We start from the raw sequence: 23,507 nt of genomic DNA on the forward strand, positions 1-23,507 counted from the left end.
GGTAATTGAGTTGTAGGCAGTGCTCAGCACAATCGTAACTCTTGACATTGTTTACTTGGCTCCAAGGTAATGAGCTGGCATCCTCTCCCTCTCCCTCTCTCACACACACACACACACACACACACGGATGGATGGACACATTCATGTTTTTAAGGGTAAGGAGTTAAACCCTTAAGCACCATCATTACTCTTGACATTGTTTACCATTTGACATTGTTTACCAGCATATTTCCCACCTCTCTTTGTTTATCACTGTTCCCCTTCCGTTCAGGCTTTTACTGAATCAAGTCAGACTCTCAGCGGGGTGCTAAACGTCTGCAGATAGCAACTGTTGCATAATATGAAAGTAAAGCACAAAGAACTCTCCAGGTCATCTTTCCCGCGGAGACAGGTAAAAAGCAATGTTGGCGACTGAGACTGCTAATGTGTCGATCTTAAGATTGAAAACACACACACAAATGGACCCACTGTCACTGTTTAACACACACACACACACACACACACACACACACACACACACACACACACACACACACACACACACACACACACACACACACACGTTCACTAATAATCTGCTTTCCCATTGAGACAGAGAGAAACAAAGGGGGCCATATTGACTGAGACTGTCAGCTTTTAATTTTGAGGGGCTGGATGAAAGCCAGATCAATTAGCAATCAGCCAAAAGTTTGTGTGAGTGTGTGTCTGCATTGATGTGAGCTAATAAATATCCACGGTTGCAAACATGTGTGCACAATGGATACTTCTCTCAGTGACATGCAAATACATTATGGTAAGTTTTTGTTTGTGTGTTTGAAGGGGCCCTGAATGAATTGCTTTTCTTTTGGCTCAGTCTCTTGTTGCATTCCTCCCCTGTGGCAAGTCCTCACAGGTTTTTGGACTTCCTCCATGTGTGTATGTGTGTTTGCCAGTGGTTGCATGCGAGTATATTGCTATGTATACATGCTTTAATTTGCAGAAGGGAGAGAATAGAGTGGGCAAAAGGGGAAAAGGGACAGTGGGAAAAATCAGCAGCTGGAGGAGAGGCTAACAGGCCCACTTCAGCTAAACACACATTTAGGGATGATTTGTTTGAAAGCATAGTCCATTCCAATTCACAAACCTTGCATGTTTTTGCTCAAGAGTTATCTCACTCTCTATCTATTCTCCCAACAGGCCAATTTATACGGTTAGAAAATGAGAAAGAGAAAGACAAAGCTTTCAAAAAACAAACACAAAAAGCAGAACCAGAATCTTAACTTTTGAGAATTTGGCAACATTAAGCTACACAAAACCCGACAATCTGACACAATACACTGGACGGAAACACACACACACACACACACACACACACACACACACACACACACACACACACACACACACACACACACACACACACACACACACACACACACACACACACACACACACACACACACACACACACACACACACACACACACACACACACACACACCAAGAACTGCCTGTATACACAGAAGAAACCATTTCACCTATCCGTATTTGAAAGATAGAAGGTGTGCATTAAAGTACCTTGTTCATTTTTCATGTGTCACAATGAAGATGTGATACATGAGTTATGTTACACTGAGTGACATATGTGTAATTGGGGAACTGGGCTATTTCCCCAGATTTTGGCCACCCTATATGCTCATGTAGTCCATTTTTTTCAGTTGGAATGGCGGGATTTTATCATTTATACTTGATCAAAAACCTTCACCACCACTACCGTAGATCTATATGCTACATCCAAGATAGCAGAACATTTGTGCACATGGTACTGTGGTCCAGTTTGTGAATGTCTACTTGTTACACTGTTCTATTGAAGGAGGAAACAAGACTGCAGTTGGTCCTCAGTTTCTTTCTGAAACATCACACACAAATCCTCATTGTACAGACACATATGAGATAAGTTAATAATCTGCCTCATTTTGGCCAAATTCTTTAAAGGCCAACACAGTTATCAGTGGAGGAACACCAAAAGCCCCATGAATCTCATAGTGCAGTTTACAGTAGCAGCAGGAACACTCTTTCTGCAGTGTCCCAATATCATAGCAAGGAACTGCAGACATCCACTACGTATCAGTGTTCTTAATCCACTTGCAAGTTATGCCTTAAAAGCTGTCACACTCTTGGCTGGTATGCCTGCAGGTGTGTAAACATACTGCACTATATAAAGCTTTGTTGCATGTCATACCCATCTCTCTACCCCCGTTTCCTGCCTCTCTGCACTTGCAAATGGTCAAAAAAAGACAAAAATACCTCACCAAAAAAAGAAAGACGCTAGCTAAAAAGATAAGTTCACAATTCAAAATGTCCAAGTCTGTCTTAAAACACTATGATTACAGCAGGGAAAGAGGTTTTCCTCGCTGTAATCATTCCTCCTGTTTATACTGGCTATTAAAGATCCCTTTCAATGTCGTCAGGCTACACATTATTTTGGCATAATTCAGAAAAGTAACATAATAGTAGTATTAATACATTTTTTAGTCTCTAGGGTGAACCACAAGAAAGTGTAAACATGCAGACATATTATCACCTTACAAAGTTGCTATAAAGAACATGTTAAAAGTAATTGTACATGTACATGTCCAGTAGACAAGCTTTTGTTTGGAGTTTTATTTCTGACCCCCCAACAAATGTCTAACCTCTTTTAGCTCTGAGAAAAATAAACTCCTTAGGAAAATATCTGTCTCTTTGGCAGCTAAATGCTCCACTTTCTTCACTGTTAACTTTGTCTGTATGTGGTTTGGTGCTGAGCAGGTTGCATTAATTTTTTCTGTTTTTAAGCTGAATAATTTGAGGCAACAAGAGTTTCTTTTATCTTGTGTTAAAAATATGCAAGTTAAAAAAATCACGTTTATGCTCTTTAAGTGTATCCGCTTCCTGAGGCTGTTTTATACTTCAGACATTTCTGTAAAGACAAAGTATAAGTGAGCTGCCATTTGACTCTCGGCTGGTTCTGTGTATTTTCCCAGGATAGTTTCCTATGATATTACATCGCATGTCAAGTAAAGGGTGGATGCTTTAATTCATGCATGTTTGATCTGACGTTTGGAAATTGAAAGTTTCTTTTATTTCAGAGAGGAAAGGGGAAGGTTACTTTCACTAATTTAGCATGTCAGCAGACTACTTTGCTGCTAGAATGGCGAATCATTGTGGCTTAAGTCCTTCCTTCCTACTGTACCTGGTTTTGTCTTTTTGAAATGTACCTTTTAAAATATACAAATTATTAAATAAAAAACAATCATGATACACTTTTAAAAAAACTCATGTACACCCTTGAAAATGTGGTTTTGTCCCAACCAATTGCCTACCTCAGTATACAGCAGACCAAGCTGGCTCTGCTGTTCAGTTCAGTGGCCTGTTTAACTCAAATCAATAATTAAAATATTAAGAGACATTTTAACTGATGAATAGTCAAGTTGGTCAAATGCATCAATAAATACAAGAGTATAACTATGTAAGCCACATTTAGCTACTGGTGTTTCTTTATGTTGCAATGACCCACCACCCGAACCCACACATTGCGTTGTTTTTTCACAATTTTAGTTGTGTGAAGTGAAACTTTGTCAATAGTAAATATATTTCATAAATATTTCATGTTGTACATACTGTATGTGCAGGAATGCTATTGTAAGATTATTCCACACAGTTAACACCTAAAACAAAACTTTAGAAAGCTCATGATTTCATAAAGATGCTCTGGAACTAGCATACTGAAAACTAAAGCAAGCCCTGAGTTGAGCAAATCAACCTTTAAAGCGATCCAAAGAAACCATGTAAGGTAACTCTTCTCTTCTCTATGATGTAGTAACCTTTTTGAGCTCTAGCAATCCAGATGTAACTTACAGACAGAGGAGAGAGGAGAGAAATCTATAACATTAAGATCACAAGATGAAGAGTCAGTCATTGAAAGTGGCCACCTATTTTCCCTTATCCTTAATTTAATCCCAGTAATGTATTTTTATGTGAAATAGGTCATTTCTATTTAGGAATATGCACCATATAAGCACAATATCAAATGAGTGATTTTAAAGTTTTGGCACAGGATCCCTCTATAGACAGAGCCCCATGTCTCCAGATGATGATAACATACTTCCTGTCTGTTGATTTCCATATGAACAAGTAGATCATGTGATTTATATTTATAATTTGTAAGTAGATCAATCTGAGTCACTCTGACTGAATACTAATCCAGTATAGAACCAATTACATTTGCTTACAATAACTTCCGGGTAGAAAATCCCTTTATTTAAGTAAAGAAGTGAACAAAGAAGTGTATGTAAATAAGTAAAACTATGAATAACTCAACGCACTTCAGATCAACTGCCAGTTGTCTAGATGGAAGAGACCGTTTTTGTTAGCGCACGTTCATGGTGATTTGGTCTATTCTATGGCTATGGGGCTGGTGGCTTAGCTAACTTATTATTTCCATTCTTCCCCTTACCTACAGTAGCTAAGGGGAAGAAAGCCCTCTAAAAATCTAAAGATAAGTTTATTCAGGTAGTATACTCAATGCACCTAAAATGTAGCATATCCAGATATAAGCAGTGTGTCATCAGATTTGCCTGTGCAATATTCCACATTCATCATGTAAGAATAAGACAACAGAAAGAGGTTGGCTGTCTAACACATTATTCTGAGATACAGCTACTGGGGAAAACAAAAGCGCTATCCTCTTCCTCTTTTGGTTGCGCAATGTTCAACACACTTTATTTATGTTGTATATCAAGCCGTCATTTTCCCAGGAGATGGTACACGGTGGCAGACAGAATTGCATAGTGAAAGCGAGGCTTATAGATAACCAATCTAAATGATGATGGTGTCATTATTCTATAACTATTTCACTGTGAAATCAACATTAACTTTGTGATAAGTTCAAGCAAAGAAAGTTGTCTATTTCCACTTTAAACTGTGTACTCCTACTAACTGTACACAACCTTTCCTTTTACTGTTTGGCAGTGAGGGAGAGACACTGTGTCTCCCCTTCTTTTTCTCCCTCACACATGGAAATACAAAGTACCAGTCTCTGGGAACATGATGATAAAAGAGATGTTGGGTGTGGGTGTGTGTGTGAGAGAGTGAGACAAAGGAATGTTTCAGGATGCCATTGCCAAGTCCCTGCAGCACCCCTGAATGCACCCCCATCTCTCTCTCTCACACACACACACACACACACACTGGGAGAGTGCTCTTTGTGGTTTCCTCTGTCCTGCAAACCTGTACACATGGATAGATAAATGTGTGATATGTGTGATATGTGTGATAAGTGTGTGTGTGTGTGTGTGTGTGTGTGTGTGTGTGTGTGTGTGTGTGTGTGTGTGTGTGTGTGTGTGTGTGTGTGTGTGTGTGTGTGTGTGTGTGTGTGTGATCCTTGCATTCTTGCGCAACTGAACAGATCCCATGGGTATGGCATGTAGTCATGAAACAGTACCAATTGTAGTTTGAAGTGGAGCTGGTTTGGTTCAGTTTGAACATCACAGGAACTACAAGATGACAAGATTGTTTGATCAGCAGAGCAAGGTTTCAATTGTTATTGATTTGTATGCTTGTCACAGCTTGCCTCGTTGCTGACATGCAAGCAATATATGCAGTATATCGTAGGAGATGGTAGATGGTAGATGAATTTCATTCCCACAGGGCAAGGGTAGCTGTTTCCTACCACTGTAAGTTCCCAAAAATGTCAAATGATTCCAGTTAAATTTAAGACAAAAATTTCCCTAAAATTAAATAAAATAAAGTTTTGGCTGTGTGAAAGAAGCTGGTGAGGTGTTGGTGAGATGTTGTCTGGTCACGGTCAGGCTGGTCGAGTATTGTTTTCCCGAGAAAAGTTATAGAGCAGATGGCGTCTGGCTTCACAGGCTAGATGGCAGTCATGATTGTAATTTCAACGTAATGGCTCCTCGTTTTCATTGAGTCTTATAAACGTTTGCTGATGTGTATTTTTGTTTTGTTTTGTCACCAAAATGAGCACTGTCACACACTGCTGCATTCACACAAAATTAGCCCCCTATTCAAACTGACACACAAAGTTAAACACACACACACTGTGGCTACTGAAGTGGCTTCCTATGGTCTGTTCAGTACTAATTACTGTTCTATAAAATGTACAAACGCAGCAGTCTGTGTCAGCCTGTTTCTCCTGGGACCTCTATTTCTTTCAACTTCCTGCTCATTAATGTTCAAGTAAAGGTGCGGTGTATCAATCATCGTTCTATGAGGTCAAACTTCAACATGGCTTCCTAAAGACTAGACAAGGTCTGTCTGTACTGAATGTTACACTGAATTTTTACTTCATATAACTCAAATTATAACCCACACAGAAATAGGGCTGAATTAAATAGTGTGACAGATAAAATGTTCGTTTTGGTGATGAACTATTTCACCATCACATTTGTTTTAGCACTTCTAAACATGTCAATGTTCACACTGATTGTGTTAATTAACATTTTTTTGATGTTATTTCAAAGGAAATACTTTTTCTTAATAAGCAAGACTGGGGAAGTGGGGAAGTAAAGCTTTTATTCATGTATTGTTGTTTATCAAGAAATTGGGACAGATGGGTTTACTAAGAGATCACACAACAAGGCAATACCATACTGAATTAATTAGCTCTTATAGAAATACAATACTGATCTGGGGAGCCACACATGCACACTGCTTTCTTTCTCATTCAACCACACTTCACATCTTTGGTTTTTCTAATGAAACAATTAAAAAATTAAACAGTTTAAAAATAAGACAGAAGACTGTCTTTTGCTCTCTGGCCTCTTTTCCCTCTTCGGTTGTATAAATGCGCTGCCAATGCTTCGGCCTATTTTTCACATTATACATCTCTCTACTTTCATTTTCTCATCCCTCCATCAGAACAGAGACCTCAGGTCCCCTGGATGCAGAACCTCCCACAGCCATTAATAACATTTATTTTACATGTTGTAACAAGTAGCAGCGACAACAGATGGCCAACTCATCTAGTCTGTGCTGTAGTTGGTTAATGAGCCTGCCAGAACATGTCAGTTAATCATTTAGGGTACAGAGATTACAACCAAGAAACCATGTCTGCAATAATAATGTGATACATTAGAGTTTTTAAATTTAATATTGGGTCAAACATAACCCTATCTATCCTCCAGTTTTGTGTTTGTGTCTTTCTTTGATATTAATACAGTACAATTGTCTTGTGACACAGTCGGAAAAGATAAAAAAGTGTTTTAGTCTACTCATCATACCAGGAAACTAATGCTAGATGACTATTATCACTTTGTACCAAGGACTAATGATAAGCTTCTCCTCTTCTACACAGAAACAAAGTATTTTCCTTCTCTGGACATTTTCTACCAATGATTTTGTGACGCAGATGTATGAGGTACAATGTAAACTGTATTATCTGTACTGTTGGTCATCTGAGATACAACCAGCACATGCAGATAAAACACTTTTTATCAGCACTCACCCAGACAATCAGTCGTGCTCCCACACACTGATGGATACTCACTCTGGCCATTCCCACAAAAACACACACACACACAAATGTAAGGATATGCTGAGTATCCCTGCTAGGAAAAGCAGAGACTGATGTTGAATCTCAGCAATCAGTTGACTCAACAGTAGTGTTGTTACTTCCCTATTTTTCTGCAGCATATTTCTACTGTATACTAGGTTACAGTTGTATGCATTAGTTTGGCCATGCCTTGACAAATAACATATTTTGATGACTTTTGTAACAGAGATGTAAACACAGTCCCTGTAGGATATGGGAAAAAAACAATATATTCAGCAAACAGTGCATAGTAAAATGCATAGTTACTTTTTAGGTCATACATTGAACAAAAATTAAAATAAATAAAGACATCATTCTGGCATGTGCAAAAGTTTGAGCGCCCTACATAGTCAGTACTTACTAACACCCCCTCTGGCAGATATCACAGCTTGCATATGTTTTTTGTAACCAGATAAAAGTCTTTCAATTCTTGTATTTGGGATTTTCTCCCATTCTTCATTGCAAAAGGCTTTTTACTTCTGTAATATTCTTGGGCTGTCTTGCATGCACAGCTCTTTTAAGATCCACCCACAGATTTTCATTTATGTTTAAGTCAGCGGAGTGTGAGGGCCATTCCAAAAGCTTCAGCTTGTGTCTCTTGAGGTAGTCCATGGTGGATTTCGAGGCGTGATGTTTGCTTTGAATTTGCTGGTATTTAGTGGAATCCATTCTTCCCTCCACCTGTGCAATATTTCCTGTGCCACTGGTTACAACACAACCCCAAAGCATGATAGATCCACCCCCATGTTTAACAGTTGGCAAGGTGTTCTTTTCATAAAATACTGATCCCTTGCAGTCCCTCCAAACATACCTTTGCTGATTGTGGCCAAAGAGTTCTATTTTAACTTCATCAGTCCACAGCACTTGTTTCCAAAATGCATCAAGCTTCTAGATAGATAGTAGATGCGCTGTTACATACTTATGTCACCGGATTTTATGGCGAGGACGCAGGTAAGGTTTTTTTTCTACTGACTCTTTCATGAAGGTCTTGTTTGTGCAAGAAGCACTACACAGTGGAACAATGCACCACCACTCCTGAGTCTGCTACATCTTCCAGTAGGTTTTTTGCAGTCAAATGATGGTTTTGATTTGTCTTTTTGACCAGCATACAAGCAGTTCTGTCTAAATGCTTTGTTGCTGTTCCAGATATCCACAGTTCCCCTTAACTGCCATCTCTTAATCACATTTCACACTGTGGAAAATGTAAGCTGACAATGCTTTCCTATCTTCTTGTAGCCTTCTCCTGCACTGTGGGCATCAATAACTTTTATTTTCAGTCTTGCACAGATGCTAAGAGGTTGCTTCGCGTTTGCACCAGGTTTGAAGGATCAGAGTATTTGTAATGCTTTGAAAGTGGCACCAGCTGACATTTCCTTATGACAATTGTTGATTTGCCTCAGGCCTAGTGAGCTGATTAAAGTCTGAGACCTTGTAAAAATAATCTGAGACTCCAGAGCTCTTAGAGTGCTCAAACCTTTGCACATTCCATAATGATGTTTTGATATGTTCAATTTATGACATAAAAAGCTGTTCATTAATGTTTGCAGAAAATATTATGTTTTCCAATAACCAATGTGTTATTTGTCAAGGGGTGGCTAAACATTTACATACAACTGTATGCTTGTGCAGACCTTGACATGAAATATAGGCTTGTTTTCACAGTATCAGTCTCAAAACACACATCATGGTAAGCTGGTTCCATGAATACTACGATGAGATAAACTTACTCCCAAGTCAGATCTCCCTCCAAAAGAGCAACATTGGGATGGGGAGGAATTGGAAGAATGAATATGCAGCTGAGCAACTGTGTAAGGCAATCATGTCAACATAAACCAGAATCTCTAAAGCAGTGATCCCTAACAGTTCCCAGTCATCCCCAACACCACCCATCATGTTTCAAATTTGTTCTTTTGAATGGATAATATATTGGATGTTATTTAAGACTGTAATTTGTATAAAAGTGGATATTGTTACAATATTTTTTCATGGAAATTTCAAGACATACTCTTTCCTTATTGGGATCACACACATGGGACTGGAACCTTCAGCTGGCACATATTCTCAATCACAGCATGTGGTGTTAGGGTGCTAAAACTGACTCAGGTTAGTGAGAAGTGAGTGCAGAAGTCGACTTGTTGTAGTTATTGTGACAAATTAAAGATCAGCCTCACACATTTATTTTTCCAAATTAGCTGAGCTACTCTGCAAACATTCTGTGTAACCCCTGGCAGGAAGTACCCCTAGTTAGGAATCGCTGCTCTAAAGAATGTTGGTGCAAGGTGCTGGAAAGAATGTTTCCAGCACCTTGTTGAATTCATTCTACAACAGGAGGTCCTACCCATAACTACAGATGTGTTCCTGATAAAATGGCCACTGAGGGTACATGACACTCAAAATTAAGTATCAAGTATCAAAACACAATTAGGTTATTCTTGTTCACCCATCAGTTATCTCTACCTGGCTGAGCATAACGTTTCCTCTCATGCATACGAATGAAATATGTGCAGTGTAGAAACATCTCAACCAGGTTCAACAAGGTAATGCAATGGAAAGTGACAATAAAAAAAAAATCCACTGTTGTGTAGTTCAACTTCACAAAAAAGCAGATTGATTTATATTGACTTGGCATTAGGTACATTTTTTTAAGTTCTTAGAGTTCCTGATCAGTCTATACTGAGGACACACTTGTAGGAGCAGGACACATCTGACTGTCAGTTATAATCAGCACAGATAATGTGCCACACTGCTTGTGGCTTTGTTTTTATTGCCTGAATAACAATTATTATCCAGACTAGGGTTTTAGTTCTGAGCACTGATAATGTGATTTGTGTTTCTCAGAGAAAATACACACACTTTAACTTTTCCCTTAACACCCATACACACTCGCTTTGCCATGGTAACCTGCTTTAGGTTGAAATCACTGTGATATACTGTGCACAAAATAAGATTTAAAAAACACTTTATTGTGTTGCAAACAATAAAATATGAAACAAAGATAAAATATGTACATTCATAAATCCATAAAAATATTAAGAAACAAAACAAACAAGCTCGGGAGGATTTAAAATTACATTGGAAAACAACTACAAAGAAAATAGTGACTGCAACCTGCAGTTTCCGCCAAGATTGAAGCCCTCACGGCCTTGGTGACTGCAGCCAAAGCCAAGTGTACTATGCTGTTTTGTACTAAAGTGTTGTTCTCTTTTTCTGTGTCAAAGCTCTAGAGCTGTTCACAGAATATCAGGGTGAGAGTACACACAACTGCAAACTAAGTAAAGATCAAAAATCTGGATACCGTTGAAAAATGTATATGATTTCCTTGGATTATGGTAATTAAAACAAGCTTAATCAAATGATTTAAAACTAATTGTGAGGGCTCAAGCACAAAATCATGAATTTGTGTGTTGTAAAGTGACACAAGATGCGCTTTTTTATGGTGGAACCCAGTTTTACCGATGAAAACAATCGCACAGAAGAACAGATACTGGTTGAACTAGCACCGTTTTGGACAAGCTAGTATTTTTTTCTTAGATTTGTTGATGACAAGAAATAATTTTTTCCACTTCATCTTCAGGTTCATTTTCATTTCTTTGAGGACTTCTCCAGCACCCAGTCAATGACCTACAATAACAGGAGATCTGTTATTAAAAAGTGAATTTGTGCTGTAGAATAGAAATACATCAAACTGAGAATCATTCATATTTGGTTCAGCACAGGCCTTAAGCCAAGATGTGAACGCGGCCCTAAGCCGCCTCATCCCACAGAATTTGAGACCATTTCTGACCCGCAACGGCTCTATTTGTTTTTACTATAAATATCAGTTTTCCTTCAAAGACAAAGTTATAGGCTTTTCACGCATAAATATGGCACAATCTCCCACTAGCACAAAACATACAGTTTAAGTACAATTTCTTCCAGCTGATTAGCTATAAGTTTAATAGCAATTACACACACTGCATTCAACTACCAGCATGAAACCCTATATCATCTCAAAATAATAAATGATCTATCTTACCTGGAAGTAGACCAAGTTCACCTTTTCTGAATATTAGCCAGATGAACATGTTTTATCAGTCAAAATACCTTTCCATGCTGAACTTGACAGTCCAAAAAGTTTGAGGAGAACAGAACTTTGTACATGCGATCACAATGCTCTTTAATAGGTGGCGTTGTGGAGGAAGGATGAAGGATTTTATCCATTTTCGCAATGACGTCATAATATTGCCATAATGCAATGGCCTTCTCCAAGTCACTTGGGATTTTAAGAAGCTCTTCTGCTTTATTTAATCTATTACTGACCACTAGTTTGCCAGGCTGCTAACATATTGGCTTTGCTCTGTTTATCTTCCCACTTCCGAGAGGGCACAGTGTATCTGTTTTCAATATATGACTCGCATCGATACAGACGATTGGAAGTGGGTGAAAGACAGTGATTATTAAATAACATTTGAAAATAGTCCAACCTGAGCTCAACCTGACACACCCTGTTGTCGGGACCTGTCAGGATGCTCAACTCTAGTTAGGTGGCGTTACCTGTTTCACATTGCTGTCAGCTGCCTTCTTCATCTCATCATGCAGACCCCGAGATGTCTTCAGATCCTGGGATCAAACAACAAAGAGGAGGATCACTCATTTTGACACCTTAAAGTATATCCACATGGGCTTTAGAACACTGAAGTCACAGCTGAACTTTTAATTTACCTGGGGAAAGGAGTTAGAACAAAGTGGGAAAAAAGAGTCAAGTATATAAGATGCAGTACCCTATTTAGAAATTTGATGAAAATGTCTGAAATGGGAAAAAAAACACCTTCACAAGGCATTGTTTTTTTCAAACTGTTCATATGAAGCTGCTGATTTGCTCCAAGGATACAAAACAAGCACTACAATTGGTCAAAATTACAAGCCATACAAATAAATACAACTTCACTGTCAAAGATAGGACAGTGCTGACTGTGTGTGGGCAGTAAAAAGACTAACCTTGAGATAGAATTTTGAGATATCAAACAGTCTTTTGCTGCAGGCCTCAAAGCATTTATGCTCGACAGTGATCCCGTGGTGCTTGAGTGATTTAGCTACGACCTCCTGCAGCATCTGTGGACACAAAGGACATACATACACACAATTGTATCATTCAACACAGTAGTGAAAACATCTAGTTCTGTTTATTCCCTTAACACTTTACGTCAGCCTGGCTCAGAGAAACTAATTTTAGCAAGGCTACGTTTTTAAAAGGAAGAAATGTCAAAATATCGCAACCCTTTACATTCACAGTATGAGTTCTCAAGTATAAACATACTATATTTCACTTGTAATGCCAACCGCTAAAACACATTCCTGAAATAAATAGATCTGCCTTTAATCTTGTCACAGCGAGGGAGCGCCATACATTATTGTGAGGAATCATTGGTGCCATTCAGTCTCACGAGGAGCGGAAAGGCAGCTTTTAATCTCTGTCCTGAATAAACTGCTATCATTATTTCTGAATCGTGCCAACTGTTCTTTCCTATACTTGGGTTTGGATGATAAGCCTGTTTGCATAGTAATCAGAAATCAGAACAAGTCAAGGTCGGGATGCAGACTGCGAGTCGGCGTGGGACAGAGGGAAGGGTGTGCAGGTGTTATTGTGTGTGTCCATGTATGTGTTTCTGTGTGTACATACACTGTACATAGAGTGAGTGAGTGAGTGTGTGTGTGGTAGAGGCAAGCAGCAGGCCATATGATACTAGTACAGTTATTAAAGCATTTCTGCCACAAAATTATGATGCAGCCCAAATATTCACAGGAATAACATGCAAAACACAGATCACTGATCTTTGTTGAGCAAACAATAGCTTTGATATGAGATTTTGGTGATTTGTTTTTTAATTAATTGCTACATAGATGCATATTAAGGAAACTTCATCAACAGTGAAATGTTATTGTGAATTACTAATTTGCAGCAAGATGAAATGCAGTAGTGTGCCTTCATGGTCACTGTCCAGTATTAAAGCGCCTCCAAACCAGAGACTTAAACCTAAATTACTCCCAGAATATACTTTATTGGTCCTGACTGAGTAAACCTAACCTCTATAGGCATCCTGCTTTATTTTCTGTGCAATGTTACAGAGATTGAAAATCTTTTTTAAACTTCTCTCAGGATAAACTGACCTTTCTCACCTCATAGCAAGATGTCAGTTTGACACTCAAAAGAACTATCACTGAGGCTCAAATAACCTCTGGGAACCTTGCTGTGTCATGAAACAAATTTATGACACCGACTGGGGCGCTCACACATTTTTTCTATTGATTCGAATCAAGAGAACACAGACATAAAGGATTAACAAAACTTTACCAGAAAAAAATACTTTAGGTTTGAAATAAAATTACACATCTCATTAAGTCAGTTTTGTGATAAAACAATCCTGCTATCATTTCTCTGCCTGCCTCTTCTCTCTGACACACACACACACACACACACACACACACACACACACACACACACACACACACACACACACACACACACACACACACACACACACACACACACACACACACACACACACACACACACACACACACACCACTCTTCACCTTGATGTGCACTTAGATAAGTGCTTTGCCAGACTGGTCATAAATAATCATTTACTGTATATAAATATGGATGTCATGACATCTCGCCAAAAGTGAAGCCAAAATACTCAGATCAACCTGTGATGGTTGGCTGCAGTATAGGTCATAAGTCCCGCCCCCTCTCTCCGTTAGCGGATGGGACATGAGCCAAACTAAAAAACACACACATCAAGTACATTTTTCCCAATTTAGGTCGTTATCACACTGATTTTTGTTCAAGCGCTAATTTTTCTGATATGTTTGTTTTTCATTAGTTATTTGACAATGTAAAAAAGTGGTGTGATGTCCTGATTGACAGCTGCTCTCAAACCTCCGTCAGGCAGTGGGACAGCTGAGGCGAGCGTGCCCTGCAGACCAGCGTCACACATTCCAATTCTATTGCGCAAAACATTGTGTTTAAAATGCACGAGGGCCAATTAAACACATGCACAAGGAAAAAAATTTCTTGTTTATGCATTCATCAGAGACATCTTTTTTTGTTTATGTTGAGTTAAATACAATGACAGAAAGAACTCTTATCGCTGGCATCAGCTTATTTTCTTTGGTATTATTTATAAAAGCTGTGTGCAAGTCTGCAGCTGTCTGCCTTTGTTTTGAAGTATGAATGAAGCTTAAATGTTAATTCTCCATGTAAACGTCTGTGTTAGGGACGATGTCCATGAAAAGCCGAAACAATTGGGTGAGAATGAGGTCTTGTTTTCCAGGTGACAGTTATTCTCATAATAATATTTCTATTTCACAGTTTTTAAATGTAAATGACTCTCTGTATTAACTTAATTTTTTTTTTTTAAAGCACATCATTCCTTGTAAACTAAAACACACTCACCCTGTTGTGTTTCTGGGAACGGGATTCCTTGGAATGTTTGTCCTCTGGTTGCCCATGATGTGTCTGTTGGGGTTTGGGTTTGTCAACAGAGGAGTGATTCACCAAACCTGGATAGTAATGTCAGAGAAATTAGCCATAAAACAAAGCAAATTTTAATAATTGAAATAAAAGTACAAATAAATACTAATAGTACGGGTAATAGAAGAAAAGGTCCCGGTAGTGTGTGTGCTTGATTAACTTCTCCTCGATTCTCCTGTTAGCTTTGCTTCACCTATTAGGGCAGGGTAACTTGCACCTTGATCATTCTAGCTGCTTCATGGAGTTTGTTGACTTTGTGTAATTCCCAGCACAGCCCCATCATGACTCACACTTAGTGTTAAGCGGGAATTCAACTTCCCTTAGAGGTTTGGTTGTTTTATTTTACCTGAGGTTGTCCGTCTTGTGGCTGAAGAGGAAATGGAGGAGGTTGATGTGGACTGGGATCTGCTTGGCTGCTGCCGTAGAGACCTGATGGCAGGGTGTGTCCCACTGCTGCCACTGCTCTGAGAACAGAGGGAGTCGCTGCTCTCCGACTTCACCAATCTGAGTCATTCAGACAAACAGATAAAGACACAATCCAAGGAACATTGAATATTTTCAGTCATCATTTTGAAGTCATTTTGGACATTTGTGCATAAGGAACAGACAGACAGTACAGTACACCTATCATACCTTTTACGAGAATAACCTCCAATAATGTCCGTATCCCACGACCTGCGTTTGAGTCGTGCAACGTCAGCATTCTGTAGAGTCTCTCCATCAGGTACACTTCCTGGTTCTGAGATCACAGCAGGGGAGGGGGCGGGGCTGAGAGCAAAGGGGAGGGCACAGGGCTCCTTGGAGCAGGTAGTTTGGGTTTCGTAGCGAATCAGACGGGATTGGAGCCGCACAAAAGCCTGATCCCGGTCCAAGGAGCGCTGGTTGTCCAGGCAGTACCTTTATTAACAAATATAACAATATGCAATTAAGTAATTGTATTAACAATTACTGATTAAGTCATGGAGACTATGTTGTAGTTACAGTCCGGGCTCCCACTGGCTGACTAAAGCCAAAACATGATACCACCACCTCACTAAGAAACACACATAAGTTAGTATGACAACACCATGTACGTTTGGATAAAGCTAGTAGACTTTGTGCAGGTAATTGCTCATGAAATATTTTGTATGTAAATATAATATTAAGATTATTTATGAAATAATGGAAATATCAAGGTGAACTGGTTCTCCCTTTTCCTACCTTCTATCAACTACTCTATACAGATTAAGAGACAGGGCAGAAGCAGTTTCCTACCTAAATGTAATTGTCAGTAATATCTATACTTTTCAGCTTTCTTTGAGCTTTTCAAGTTGTTAACCATACTAAACTTGTATTCTGAAGGTACATGAATAGCTGTAATGTGTGGAAACTTACTCTATGCCGTGGTAATGGGAGGTTGAGGCCTTTATGAAGGGCATCTGGCTGAGCTTCTTGGGAGACACATCTGCTGACAACTGAAACATATTGATACTGAACAGAAAGAGAAATGTGGGATAACAGAATAAGTAGGGGTGGGGGAGAGACAAAGAGAGAAAGAGAAACAAATACTTTGTTGTAAAAAGGGTAGGTTTTGCTCATCAATTTAATGTTCTCATCAAACAAAGAGATCAGATTTCACTAACTGACAGAACACAGACTGAAATTGGCCTGACAACATTTTTATTAGCACTAATTGATGACTCTTCTGCTGCATAATAATGTTGTCCCTCCCTCCCAACTCATTCATTTCCCTAGAAATGTGGTAAGCTCACTGAAGAAGGCTAATGATCGTAATCAAATTCTCATTATGGGTTCAACTGTTTGCCATTCAGAATCATCTCAGAAACAAACTCTTAAACTAGACAGACACTCTTTATGTGCCTATAGTATGTGTATGTTCATTTGTAAATCTGGAAATGTACTAAAGCTCTTCCTATACTGTCTGAGGAGGTATGTCTGTAAATTTGTAGAGATACTAAATACGTGGCTGTCTCTGTCTATATAGTTTGTCTATTTATATACGTCTCTTTATGTCTGAGATGTGAAAGCCATCTATATTGATTTAAAAGCAGTCAATTCTCACTGTAGCCAGATATTTAAAATATGACATTAGTGTTTTACTCATTATGTACCTAGAAATGATGGCTCAACCTACCCTCTATTGACAGCCAATGGTTGTAGCTCCCCACTCGGCATGCCATCAGATGTGAAGTGTTTTAGAAGCTCTTTGGCATCAAGTAGAGCAGAGGAGCCCTTCTGACTGTCTTTGGGACCCAGCAGGCTGTCACTGGAGCCTGAACCTAACATCCCAAACCTAGGACACAAGAAATAGAATGTAGATCAAATAAATACATAACTAATACACAGTTGTTAAAACATTACCCCAAGTAAGTCTCATTTACCTCCTCTTCTGACGTCTCCTCTGAAGGTTTTCTATGTTGTGGAGGACGCTCCTCTCAGGCCAATCAGATGACTGGTGCGAAATGGTGTGAAAACCTTTTATCAGAAAACAAGTCATAGTTTTTCTCATCATTTAATAACAAAATGTACTTAATTGTCAGTATGTGCCCACCCAAGCATTTCTGTTTGCTTGCAATTCAGTGATTGAAAATATGAAAAATGTAATAATGTGTTTGTTTTCTTTCTCTACTTCAAAAACATTATTTATTGACTTCTAGATCTGAACAAAAATAGCCTTAATTGTGCATGTAACACTTCAGCTGTCTGATATTGACATGCCTAAATATTTTTTTCTAATCTTTTGGAGCTGTGTGCAAATTGTGAACTCCATTACCCCCACTGCAGTATAACTGAAAGAGGAAACTGTTACTACAAGAACATGTGATGGAGTAACTCGGCATTATGTAGCTGATGTCATGAAAAAGATGGGAGTTATCAATCATTTTAAAATGATGATGATGAATGTCTATTAACAGCACTTTTAAAAGAATAGAAATAGGTAGGACATTATATTGGTAGTATTGTATTTTAGAGCAGTAGGATAACTACACTGAGCATTATAAGCATTTTATAAAAGCCACAGCAGATCTATGGAGCAATAATAAATAAACAGCCCCACTGTGGCCTCTTTGTGCATATATACTATACTGTAGGCATGATGTACTACATGATGGTTCGCAGTAGTTATCAGAATTTTCACTTGAGCCTGGTCAACATGCTAAACTCTTGGCAAAAGGGATCCTGAACAGATGAAATGTCTGCATCCAAGATATCACCAACTCTGCATTTTTCTTGCCTTTGGGGAGAAACATTGCACGTTATCTCAAGAGGGACAGGGCTGCGATAAACCTGGATACAGCAGGATCAGTGATAAGATGATGCAGATTCATGCAAAGCAGTGGCCTGAGGTCATAAGTGTAATATATGAGGACAGTGAAGTTCCCCTCCGGCAATTTGACAGTGCACACAGTCATTCGCACCTTTGGGCAATGCAGATAAAAAAAATGCAAGACACATTCCTGCAGAAGCTGTTTGCTGTAAATGACGTTCCCATCAGAGGGTGGGCAACTATTGTATAAAAAAATAACCTGACGTGAACCTTGCAGTGTATATCTATACATGTTTATACTCCATCATCACCTCTGTTTTTGAAGCTTGTTGGTTCACCTTTTATGAAATTCAAGCATATGCTTTGTGTGAGATCCAGGATGGTTAAATATGTATGGTGTAGAGCATGAAATAGGAAGGATACACACAAAAAACATTTTAGACAACTAGACAAGTGCACGGTTTTGTTGGTAAAGGTTTTGTCTTAAACCTGCTCTGAAAATGTCTCCATCTAATATCACAGATAATTACCCAATAAACATTATGATGGTGGATGCTGTGCAGACACCGAAAATAATTGACGAATAATTCCACAGCATTTACGACATAAACTGCTTGACATGCAGGAATGTAGCGTCGACTGTTCACATTTAGGTCTATCAGCAGGCTGGGACGTGTTTTATTGCTTACAATTTATTTGCACATTACAGTATTGACTGGCATTGTTTCCCAACACTGTTACCCTGTGAATGTGCATGTAGTGAACACTGTGATGTCAAAAGTTCTGTAGTCCTGTATTTCTAGTTTCTGTTTTTACTGTTCCCCTCTGTTTATTTTTGGATTGGTCAAATAATTTGGTGCTTCTTCACAGGTATTAGTTGAATAGAGTTATAATGTAAGACTGAATTTTCTGGTGTCCCTTTGATATTAGACTCATTCTATATTCACTTCTCAAACGTGGCATTTCATTCACCCCATTCACACACATTCATACACTGATGGCAGGCTACCACGCAGGGTGCCAACCTGCACATCAGGGGAAGCTAATCATTCATACACATTCATACACCATTGGCACAGCAACGGGAGCAATTTGGGGTTAAGTGTCTTGCCCAAGGACACATCGAAATGTGGACTGGAGGAGCCGGGAATCGAACCGCCAATCTTCCAATTGGTGGACGACCGCTCTACCTCCTGAGCCACAGCCGCCATACAATATTAAGTATTTGAGATCACAGGAGGGTTTCGGAAGGAGGCAGTTGGTGTGTTCATGTTCACATATTCAGGAACAGACTGACCAGCCTAACAAACTTCCACTGTGTATGCATCTATCTTGGAATGGATGGGAAAATAACGTTGGCTTATTTCTGTTTCTTTCAAAGACTCATGCTGTACCTGAGTTCTTGGTGGTCAAGCTCTCCTGGTCGTCTGTCAGACAGGGGGCGGCAGAGGGCTGAGTGGAGTCAATCATCTTCAGATACTGCTCCCTGGCCAGACTCAGAATAACCTTAAGGTCATTGACAGGTACTGAGGTATCTTCTTTCTGTCCTGGACACACAAACAGATGCTGGTTTTCATTTATGTACATTTTAGATTTAGTTTATGGCTCTCTGGTAAACTTGCATCTGGTGGTGGATTCTTGGCATCCATGTTCTCATTAAATAATAAGTAAGTTGATTCTCCTCCAAAAGCTACATGTGTTCCTTTGGTTAGTTTTATTTCAAAGCTGCACTTGGCAATTATACATGTTGGTAGAATCACGTAACAGCAATGCAATAGCTGGACAATATGCCACACATTTAAATCCCAAGTGTCAAAGGTTGGCAGATGAAATTATAAGTGAATATTTTTCTTTCTATCTATAAAAGGAAAACTTTACTTAAATTAATCTGAATGAACTTCATAAATACAAACTTCATTATCGTCACAGAAAATACATCCGTAAAACTGCATTTTAGTCAAGAAAAAGTTTGATTATTTATTTCATGTTCATTGTATGTAAGATCAGTTGAGTGTAAAATGAGATCTTGAGCATTCATAAACTGTCAACAAAATCTGCAGCATGACATGGGTGTGATGAGGCAATGAAAAAAAGCTTAATGTTACACCGAATTAGAAATCCAGAAAAAATTGAAAATGATGAGATCTTTGGCACTCACATGCATCAGCTTGCATACTTATCACATACATGCAGAGACAGAGAGTGAAGACAAAAAGACAGACTCGTGATTGTTTTCTCTTACACCACATGGAAAACTTGGCACAGGACATCTTACTTTTGCAACTTATAAGGACTTGAATTTCCTAATTTAATGCCAAGTCAGAATGCACTGCAATAATTTTCAGTTAGGCCTATGGTCTGTCAGAACTCTTCATTGTGCTCATGGCCTTTTCAAAGAATAGCCCTATTGCTTTTCCTCAAGTCTGAAGAATTTCTTTACATTTTCTTTAATCTGGCTCCACTCCGCTGGCGTGTCACTATCTTTGCCAGCCAAAAGAACATTATGTGTCTGTAAAATAATGATATTTCAACAGAGTCTTTCTATGCACCAGCCTGTGCTGTGAGCTAAAGAGAGCTGAGTTTTCAAACTGATGACAGTTCAGGAGGCATCAAGCAGCCACTGATCAGTGTCTTTTGTCCATTTGGCTTTGTCTGAGGTATATATGTGCATATTAAAGAGTAATTGAATTTATTTTGAGAGCCAATACTGAGGACACATTCCAGGCAGTTTAATGTATTATTTGTTATAAGAAGTGCGAATCTTTGGCAAGCTCATGATTCAATTCAGATGGATTCTCGATTCAAAACCGATTCTTGACTAAATGAATACAAGAAGGAGCACAATTTCTTTTCAATTCAATTTCTTTTCTTTTTAGGTACTGTGTGGCATATAATTCACATTCAGTGTCCCTATTCCACCGAAATACAACATGAAACATAACTGGCAATTAAGATAAATGGTCTGCGGCCTTTAAAAAAAAAAAACTTATACAGTACAATACTATTCAATAATTTTACAATACAATAAATATTTGGATATTGTATATAAAACGTTGCCATTTAAACTAATAAAACCAGACAATTACTGTGCTGTACTTACCAACTGTTAAATGTGTGGACATTTCTCAATTTTAAGATGCATTGCAAAGTGGACGTGAAAAATTCTGCATTGATTTATAAATATCAAAACACAATTTTCTAAATTTTTGGTGTATTTGATAACCAGACCTTGACAACTGATTTAATATTAAACCATGGTTTGTACGTTAAGATGATGAGATGGTGAGAAAGAGCTAATTACAGGGGAGTGTGGTGCACATTTGTGCCAGCAGCCATCTTAAAGGTCAGGAAAGGGTTAGCTACAGTGCATGAGGCCAACACATCCCTTTCAAATAATTCCCATTATACTGTATAAATGAATGCTGAACCTCTGGCTGCACCTGCAGTGGGCTGCTCCCGCAGGTTTGTCTGTGCACCTATCTTTAAGTCAACATCAGGTGAAGAATACCTCTTAATAAAAACTGTCAAAGTTCCTAACAATGAAACACACCGCAGGGATTAGACAGGTTTAAAATTCACAAAAATCTGTACTCCTTTCTCATAAAAGCTCCAAATCCTTTCATTCCTTGTCTATTTTGTAAGAGGTCGCTTCCCCATTCTGCTTGGGTGCAAAATATTTTGATTGACATATCTTAGTGAGCTTAAGGTGACGTGCTGGGGTCTTGTGTCTGTCATTATCATGCATTAGCATGCAAGCAATTAATAAAAGCACAATGGTATCTCCAAAATACAACAGAAATGGTGATGGCAATAGTTCAACTGCTACAGTGTACAATCATTTGCTGCAGTAGTGTTGAACGGGCACACCCCTCCCCACCCCATCCCTGCCCCAACCCCCCCGCCTGGACATCTATATATATTCTGAGATTGCTCATCCATCTCACAAGCTCTTTAAATCCAGCATCCAGCACTTACTGAGATATTCTTTGAGTACCAGTGTCTGGACCTGGGTCACCTTCGACTCTCTCTTCAGCAGGCTGTCTCCTTGGAGACAGGGCAGGGGGCGAAGGACGCTGCCCATACCTCCTCCTGAGTTTAGACAGAGAAGTAGAGAATGAAAGAAAAAAAAGAGGAAAGATAAGATGATTCGCAAACCAACTCAACTGTGAATTGTCTGGGATGAACCTTGTAGTACATTTATGGGTCAATGACGTATAAGGATTTGCAACAACTCAATTGTAGAATAATAAAAAACAAGCATATCTAATGCAGTAGTTCAAACATTCAGAATGTTGTGTAACTGAAGATCCATATTGTACATTTGAAATTAAGTGATTTTAGTGGGGGTTTTTCAAGATTAATTGGCACTGGCCTTAAAAAGAGTCATGTGGTGCGACCATGATTCATCTTGAAATAAATCAATTTACTTAACATGCTTCACATCTTTTTTTACAAGTTTTCAGTAATATAAAGCGTTTGGAAACAAAGTATTTGAATTTTTTTGAAATGTTTGTAAATGATGATCTTTTATTTAGATAAGATATTTCAAAATGAATCATGGTCGCACCAAATGACTTTTTTTTCAGGCCAGTGCCAATTAATCTTGAAAAAACCCCACTAAAATCACTTTCAAATTGTAATATGAATTTTCAGGTACACAACATTCTGAATGTTTGAACTACTGCATTAGATATGCTTGTTTTTTTATTCTAAAATTGAGTTGTTGAAAATCCTTATACGTCATTGACCCTTATACTCCTCCCCCCCTGGGGCAGTAAACACATAGTTAATGAGTTGATAAAAATGTTATCCCTTTGACAAAGATGTTCTTCAGTAAAGAACCTTTTAGTTCACATGTCCACCACACCCCCACAACGTTTTTAACATCTATTAATACATTCACTGTGTTCCTCATCATCACCTTTCATTCCTCATTCTCCTTCTGTCCTGGCTTCTTTACATAAGTGTTCTTATGGCACTTTAGCCACAGTGATGAGGAAATTCTTAACAGAATATAATGACTTGCCTGAAAAGAGGATTCATAACAGTACTGTGACAGGGGAGGGTGGGTGATGGAGTATAATACCATCAGTTTTTGTAGCATAGGCAAGCACTTAAAATCAAGATTGTCCCATTGTCCCAGTGACAATAAAAAT

At 38.7% G+C, this 23,507-nt stretch overlaps 1 protein-coding gene across 1 annotated transcript in view; it reads right to left on the bottom strand.

Moving 5' to 3' along the window:
- Positions 1 to 10,509: 10,509 nt before the first annotated feature.
- mtbp (MDM2 binding protein) overlaps positions 10,510 to 23,507 on the bottom strand; it is a 28,431-nt gene continuing 15,433 nt past the window's right edge. The window contains exons 13-23 of the mRNA XM_062422348.1: positions 22,327 to 22,440; positions 19,746 to 19,898; positions 17,465 to 17,558; positions 17,218 to 17,376; positions 16,458 to 16,553; positions 15,717 to 15,980; positions 15,430 to 15,587; positions 15,006 to 15,112; positions 12,545 to 12,658; positions 12,101 to 12,166; positions 10,510 to 11,188 (exon numbers count right to left, since the gene is read on the bottom strand). Coding sequence (XP_062278332.1) covers positions 11,150 to 11,188; positions 12,101 to 12,166; positions 12,545 to 12,658; positions 15,006 to 15,112; positions 15,430 to 15,587; positions 15,717 to 15,980; positions 16,458 to 16,553; positions 17,218 to 17,376; positions 17,465 to 17,558; positions 19,746 to 19,898; positions 22,327 to 22,440 — 1,364 coding nt within the window. The 3' untranslated portion in view covers positions 10,510 to 11,149. The remainder of the gene's footprint in view (positions 11,189 to 12,100; positions 12,167 to 12,544; positions 12,659 to 15,005; positions 15,113 to 15,429; positions 15,588 to 15,716; positions 15,981 to 16,457; positions 16,554 to 17,217; positions 17,377 to 17,464; positions 17,559 to 19,745; positions 19,899 to 22,326; positions 22,441 to 23,507) is intronic.

This window comes from Scomber scombrus, chromosome 7, assembly GCF_963691925.1.
Source record: "Scomber scombrus chromosome 7, fScoSco1.1, whole genome shotgun sequence".
NCBI classification, from domain to species: domain Eukaryota; kingdom Metazoa; phylum Chordata; class Actinopteri; order Scombriformes; family Scombridae; genus Scomber; species Scomber scombrus.